This window comes from Panicum virgatum, chromosome 3K (assembly GCF_016808335.1).
Source record: "Panicum virgatum strain AP13 chromosome 3K, P.virgatum_v5, whole genome shotgun sequence".
Taxonomy (NCBI): domain Eukaryota; kingdom Viridiplantae; phylum Streptophyta; class Magnoliopsida; order Poales; family Poaceae; genus Panicum; species Panicum virgatum.
Genome location: NC_053138.1, coordinates 58,950,453 through 58,957,381, shown reverse-complemented (window position 1 = coordinate 58,957,381; position 6,929 = coordinate 58,950,453). Strand labels below are relative to the sequence as shown.

At 44.6% G+C, this 6,929-nt stretch overlaps 1 protein-coding gene across 3 annotated transcripts; it reads left to right on the top strand.

Moving 5' to 3' along the window:
- The first annotated feature begins 448 nt into the window (after positions 1-448).
- LOC120699932 (BTB/POZ domain-containing protein NPY4-like) lies at positions 449-4,992 on the top strand. 3 transcript variants are annotated; one of them, XM_039984042.1, is made up of 5 exons: positions 449-602; positions 1,294-1,634; positions 2,588-2,657; positions 2,921-4,114; positions 4,288-4,992. In XM_039984042.1, exons 2-5 carry the CDS (start codon positions 1,573-1,575, stop codon positions 4,861-4,863), a joined length of 1,902 nt encoding a protein of 633 aa, XP_039839976.1. In that variant the 5' UTR covers positions 449-602; positions 1,294-1,572; the 3' UTR covers positions 4,864-4,992. The 3 variants fall into 3 exon arrangements, with proteins under 3 accessions (XP_039839976.1, XP_039839978.1, XP_039839977.1); XM_039984044.1 differs by having other exon boundaries at positions 497-681; XM_039984043.1 differs by lacking the exon at positions 449-602 and having other exon boundaries at positions 692-1,634.
- Positions 4,993-6,929: the final 1,937 nt, after the last annotated feature.

Sequence of the window (6,929 nt, the reverse complement as noted above, 5' to 3'; positions counted from 1 at the left end):
ACCTTGATGAACAATGGCCATCACGGCCGATCACTTTGATTTATTAGTACACTGCTCATCATGTAATTTGATTCCATTATTGGTTCAGTACATTACTGTACAGTGACGAGTGACGGGTAACAGTTCCTAATCCTAACCTTCCCTGTCACTCGAATGTGAGATATCATGAACATACCCGACACCAAATTTGCATTCATCTGTCGCAGCATGGGCTTGTCTCCCAAAATTATTGATGCAATCCGTGTGCAATTTTTTCAACGTTTCTGGAGCCTGGACACAAAAATTGGTTGCTTTATTTATTGTGCCTCCAAACAAATCCAAAAATAATGAACAAGTCATTGCAAAATGAAGAGAAAAAAATTAGAGAAAAGCATAGAAAAAGAATAATATTGGAGAAAGAGAGGGCCAAAGAGTCCATGGACTGGCCCCTAGGGACCCCCACCCCCACCCCAGCAGCTTTTGAACTAAACTAACTCCATGATCACTCCTTTGCATTTGGAGTAGCAGCAAAGCAACTCAAACACAGTCAGTCAGTCAGTTCTCTGCTCTATTGCTTCCTCCTTCCACAGCGATCCTTCCTCAACTTAGAGGCCGAGGAGCTGGTAAGCATTCCTATCCTACCTGCGCTCCTCTCATTTCTCCCCAGGAAGCCTGCGCGGTCTTCTTGAAGCGATCAACCTGGTAATGGCATGGAGCTGCTCTTCTCCTGGAGTGCTTTCTCTGTCCAGCCACTCTTTCCTAACTTGTCTGGACTCTGGAGTAGCAGTGTGTATTTTTAAGCCAAAGTTTTCTTGGATTCACAGGTTTTTACAGCCATTACCTTTTTTCTTGAATCCAAACGTTGTTGTCAGCCTGATCTCGTTTCTCGTGCATTTTGTTTTTACAAAAATAAAAAATTCATACTTCTGTTCCTTTTCTCAACAAATTTGAGTTAGCCCTGTTCGTTTCCCTCTGCATAAAAGCTCAGAATACAAATTTTTCTTCTCAATTGCTTCTCGGTTCAAAAGAAGCAACTTAACTGTTTGCAAATTTTCTTCCTAAAAAAGAACTGTTTTTTTCCAGTCCTTTACTTCCCAGCCGGTTTTTATTTTCTCCACTGCAACCTGAATAAGATTCCAATTCCAGCCTCACTAGCGCCTGTTCCCACGCCGTCGTGCGCCCTGCAGCCCATCCCCCATTGCCTCGGCGATTATTCCATTCCCGCTGTCCCCTCACCCCAGGATGCCGCCGCCCTTGTGCTTTGCCGGTGCCGGTTGCTCTGACTCCGCCTCCCCGATCCAATCCAACTTGCAGGAGCCCTTGGATTCCTCGGGCGGGCATCGCGTGCTTTCTTGGACCCGGAGCCTGACGAGATTTGCTGAATACTTCGCCGATCTGGAGAGAGGCTACTTGGGTTTCTCGGGCATAGAGCAAGGAGACACCGACGCCTGGATGGATCTCTGAAGCTGATGGGCCATTGGTGATTCTTGGTTCTGATTTGGTGGTGTCTGGTGAGGAGAAAGTGGAGGAGAAGGGTGGAATCTCGTAAATAGAGAGGCGATTCAGGTTACTCTTGGTGTGTCAAGAATCAAGATGAAGTACATGAAGCTTGGATCGAAGCCGGATGTCTTTCAGTCAGATGGGAACAGCATCAGGTGAAGTGGTCCTTCTCTGCTCTTGTTTACAGTTTCCATTTTATAAAGACGCAAATGGCTTTAGTTCTGAATTTTTAACCCCTCCAATCGTTAGCTTGATTCACCTGAATTCTTGTTTTTGTGAGAGAAATGATAGTTTGCGAGTTATCTCAGTATGATTGTCCATTACTAAAGCTGTTCATGCAAGTATATGAGGCTCATGTTTGCAGTCTGGGAGTACTGCAATGTCAGTTAATAAAGCTGTTTGAACAATTTTACTTCTCTATCCTAGAGATGATATAACTATTACAATAATTGAGTTGGGTCTAAAACATTTGCACTGAACTTTTGCATTATTTTTCCGCCCGGCTATGATTGGCATGGGAAAGAGTATCTCTCTGAAAGTGAGTACTTGTGCTGTCAAGCAGTAGGCCTCATGATGGCACTTAAAAGGCTCCATCTACACTGATCTCCTTTACAGGAGGCATCATCTCTGATTGTTTGGCAATGGCACCTGTTCTTCAGCTTTCTATATATTCACGAGCATGTGCCAATCTCCTGGTTCACCTTTTCTCGTAGGCTGCTCAGTGTTACATCTATCAGATCACGGGGTTGTTGATTGATGGCCGTGTGGTCCATTTGGAAAACGATATTCTATAATTTCCCTAACCTTATGCGTTACTGATTTGTTGTCAAATCATTTTCCTTGGTCCACTTAGCGTTTTGATTCGGTATGTTATACCTGTCGTGCCTGGGGATGCTTTCAGGAATTGCTTTCCTCACTTTATTGCTGTGTCTTGATACTTTGTTCAGGCTAAAATGACCGCTTCTTTTCTTACACGTAGCCAATTTAGTAGCTGGAATTTCTTTTCATCTGCTATCTTTACCTTGTGCATTAATCATGAATGCTTTTTTAACTCTATATTCTAAATTTCCTCAATTTACTAATTTGACGTGATCCTAATGCTTTTCAGGTTTGTTACAACTGAGCTGGCAACGGATATTGTTATCACTGTTGGGGATGTCAAGTTCTATCTTCACAAGGTACAGGCTCACTCTTCTACTTGTAGTCTCTTAAGTCTTAACACAACAAAACTAAGATTCAAACCTGCAGTCTCTGATGTCTTTTCTTTGCATTCTGTTGAAAAAAATATATTTAGATATAGGTACTCTTGACACATGCTTTATTAGTATCAGTGATGGTTGATCTATATCCGATATTCTGTATGCCATTAATTAAATCAAAACAACTCAGCTTCATATCTGTGAACTTGTGATTGATAAGATGTCTTGTTTTAAATATGCAGTTCCCTCTTTTGTCGAAGAGTCCCCGCTTACAAACATTGGTAGCCTCAACAAATGATGAAAGCAATGATGAAGTAGATATCTCTGATATCCCCGGTGGACCTGCGGCATTTGAAATTTGCGCCAAGTTCTGCTATGGATTGATAGTCACGTTGAACGCCTACAATGTCCTCGCAGCGCGTTGTGCAGCTGAGTACCTTGAGATGTTTGAGACAATTGACAAGGGAAACCTCATCTACAAGATTGATGTGTTCTTGTCTGCAAGCATATTCCGGACCTGGAAGGACTCGATCATCGTGCTGCAGTCAACAAAGTCACTTCAGCAATGGACAGAGAACCTGAAGGTGATCAACCATTGTGTCGATTCCATCGCCTCCAAGGCTTCCATGGATCCATTAGAGGTTGATTGGTCATACACCTACAACAGAATGAAGCTTCCATCAGAAAGCGGTCTCGATTCGCACTGGAACGGCGTTAGGAAGCAACAGACAGTGCCTAGAGACTGGTGGGTGGAGGACCTCTGTGACCTTGAGATGTGCCTGTACAAGAAAGTCATCTTGGCTATCAAGGCCAAGGGGAGGACAAGCAGTGATGTGATCGGTGAAGCTCTGAGAGCCTACGCCTGCCGCCGGCTGTTCAGTTCCCTGGACAATGCCGTCAACAATGGGCTTGACTGCACAAAGCATTGTGCAGCTCTTGAGACCATCATCTCCCTGTTGCCAGCTGAGAAAGGTTCAGTCTCTTGTGGTCTCCTTCTGAAGCTGCTGAGAGCTTCATGCCTGCTCGGGTCCAATGAGACCTACCACGAAGACTTGATCAAGAGAATTGGCACGCAGATGGACAGAGCTTCAGTCTCAGATCTTTTAATACCCGCAGACTCAAGCGATGATGCAATGTACAATGTTGACATGGTCACATCCATACTGAAGGAGTTCATGCTGCATCACAAAGATGGGAGTGAGCCAAAGTTGCAGGAAGATGATGACACCATGGATGTAGCTGACAACCTGATCAATTCTATCTCCATCTCTTCAAAGCTGGGCGCTGTCACAAAGCTGATCGATGCATATCTATCTGAGATCGCCAAGGACCCCGGCCTTCCTCTGGAGAAGTTCATTGCGCTTGCTGAATCATTGCCTCCTGCATCTCGACCGGTGCACGACGCGCTCTACCGCGCCACCGATGTTTACCTCAAGGTATGCACAATGCTGCTCTGCATTATGCATCATATCTTACTGCATTTTCAGTAGGGAAAAAAAGTTCAGATTTTCTTTTTGAAAAGGGAAATTTTATTGATTTCAAGAAGATATCTTACTGCATTTTTCAGTAAGGGAAAAATGTTCAGATGCTGCATGGTCTGCAAATGCAGGAGCATCCAGGGCTGTCGAAGAGCGAGAAGAAGCGGCTATGTGCGCTGATGGACTGCAAGAGGCTGTCCGCCGATGCGAACGCGCACGCCGTGCAGAACGAGCGCCTCCCGCTGCGCATGGTGGTGCAGGTCCTCTTCTTCGAGCAGCTCCGGCAGTCGTCGGCCGCCTCCGCTTCTGTTCCATCCGCCGCGCGGTCGCTCCTCCTGCCCAGGGAGGACGGCGTCTCGTGCGGCAGCTCACGATCCGCGACCACAACGGCGACCGAGGACGAGCACTGGGCCGGCGTTGCGGGCGCGCCGACGTCCACGTCCGGCGGCGACGCCAGCTCTCTCTGGTCAGTGAGCCTGGCGGCGAGCAAGAAAGGCGACAGCACCGACTGCAGCAAGAAGAAAGCGAAGGGCGGCGCAGTTGTGCCGGCGCCGGCAAAGAGGGTGCTGGGGAAGCTGTGGTCCGGCAAGGCCAGCAGCGGGGAGAACAGCGGGTCGGACGACACGTCGGAGAGCCCCGCCGGCTCCCTCAACCAGGAGGAGACCAAGTCAATGCCGTCACGGATCACGAGGCACTCTGTGTCGTAGTGGCTGTCTGTATATATTTTTTTGGTTTTGTTCTGGAGTGATGGTTTTGGTGTAATACTGGGATTTATACAGATGTACATCGTGTAAGATTTAGTAGCAGTACGAAAGGTTGGAATATGATTTCAATTTTAAAAAAAACATTTTGTTGGGAAAGTCTCTTTCATATTATACGCTGAAACTCTAGTTGATTAGATTTCTTGCGGTAAAATTTGTGCATTCGGATTGGAGTTCTTGACTCAGCACGGACATTCACAATTTTTTTTTATGTATTTTGAAGATTAATGATGTTATTCTTTTAGTTGTAAGCGATGATGTATCCATTGATGGCAAGGTGCATTTGATTTACTTTGTACTAAATATTAAGGTCTGCGGCGCAGTCAATTATGCCGCTCAATGTTGAAATATCATCATATTCTTAACCATATGGTGTCACACAGATGTACCTTTAGCTGTGCCATCCAGTTGCTACTCTCTGCCCTCCATGGATGACTTGGACCTCTTGTCGTGAGAGAAATATATAGAGTTAAGACCGGAAAATTATGGGATGGCATTTGAATATCACTAGAAGACTAAGAAGAGTAGTTAAGATTGATGACACTGAAAAATTGGATGACATGGATGCCACCTAAATGCCAATTAGGTTAGCGGATCAACACTAATAATCAGAGGGATTGGTCCAAGGTTCTAAATAGCGGATTATAGGATTTAGCGCTAGCAGTCCAAATAACACTAAATCCCCGCTATAGCGCGCTTTAGCCTGCTAAACCCCCGCTATAGCCTGTTGCAGCGACCCTCTCCAAACGCTATAGCGCCGCTATAGCTGGGCATAGCCCGCTATTTAGAGCTTCCTCAAATAAACTATTTACTATGTTTAGGGACTCATATGTGAAACTTAATAGTTTATGAACCTAAGCGACACCCTTCGAAGATGTTTAGCGACCCACGGTGCACTTAACTTAATTTTGAACAAGATCTTAGTCCTTTAATTTTATTCCTGGACTTTGGCACCTCATCTAAGTTGTGTTATGTTTGTAGCTAGGCCTGACTCTGTTTCCTGTCCAGCATGCGTGGGGTTCCATTACTGAAGTTTGTCCATAAAATTATCGTGTTTCATATTATCGAAGCCATGTGGCTGACAATCCTTCTTGTAAGGAAAGCCGACAATCCCGTCACTATTGACTTGTCACGCTTGTTGGAACCATCTTTTTTTTACATAGTGGTCAGTGGTGAGGACCCAAAAAAAAACCTTGTTGGAGTACTACCTGCGACGACACTGGTTGACTCGTCCAATAGACTTTCGACGTCACTGTAACTCTCGATCATGACAGTACTGTCTAACTAGCCTTGCAGACACAACAGATTTTTGTGCAAATCTATGCTCTACCCGTTCCAAAACAGAAGGTGTTCGGTTTGTTTTTAAACCAAGCTTGTAAAAAAAACTCAGTTAAAGATAAAGTATGGCTTAAAACAAAATTAAAATACCATAAACTTTAGAACAGACATAATATATAATAACGTACGACTATATTGACTCGCGTCAACAAATTTGTCGTTATATATGCTAAGGCAAAGCAAGCAATACACTGTCCTTGGTTTTAACTTGTGTTGTCCACCACCAGGTGTAGTGACGGAGCGTTATCCTGTAGAAAACTAGAAATGTCCATATTGTATATTTATTAGTAATTGGTAGTCCAAATTTTAAATGAAGGCGACAAATATCAATTGTTTCCATGTCCATCCAATAGATAAGAACAAAATATCGGCGGAATACAACAAGTGTCATGTTGGATTTATATGCTGAGTTAGAGGAGAGAGAGAGGAGAAAGAAGAGAAACAGACTGCAAATTAGCTCTCTTGCTCCAAATTCTCCGGGACAAGAAAATAGAATCAATCAAGAAAGGGAAAGATTTTGACGTGTTCCTCGTGCACTTGTGCCTTGGCAATTGGCATCAGCATCCAGTAGTCTTCAAGCTCTGGCAGTTTATGTTTTAATAGTGACTTGCGAGTCAACCGTGTCTGCAAGGCCACCCGTTGCTCACCCACAAGCTGGAGATAAGCTCTGCATG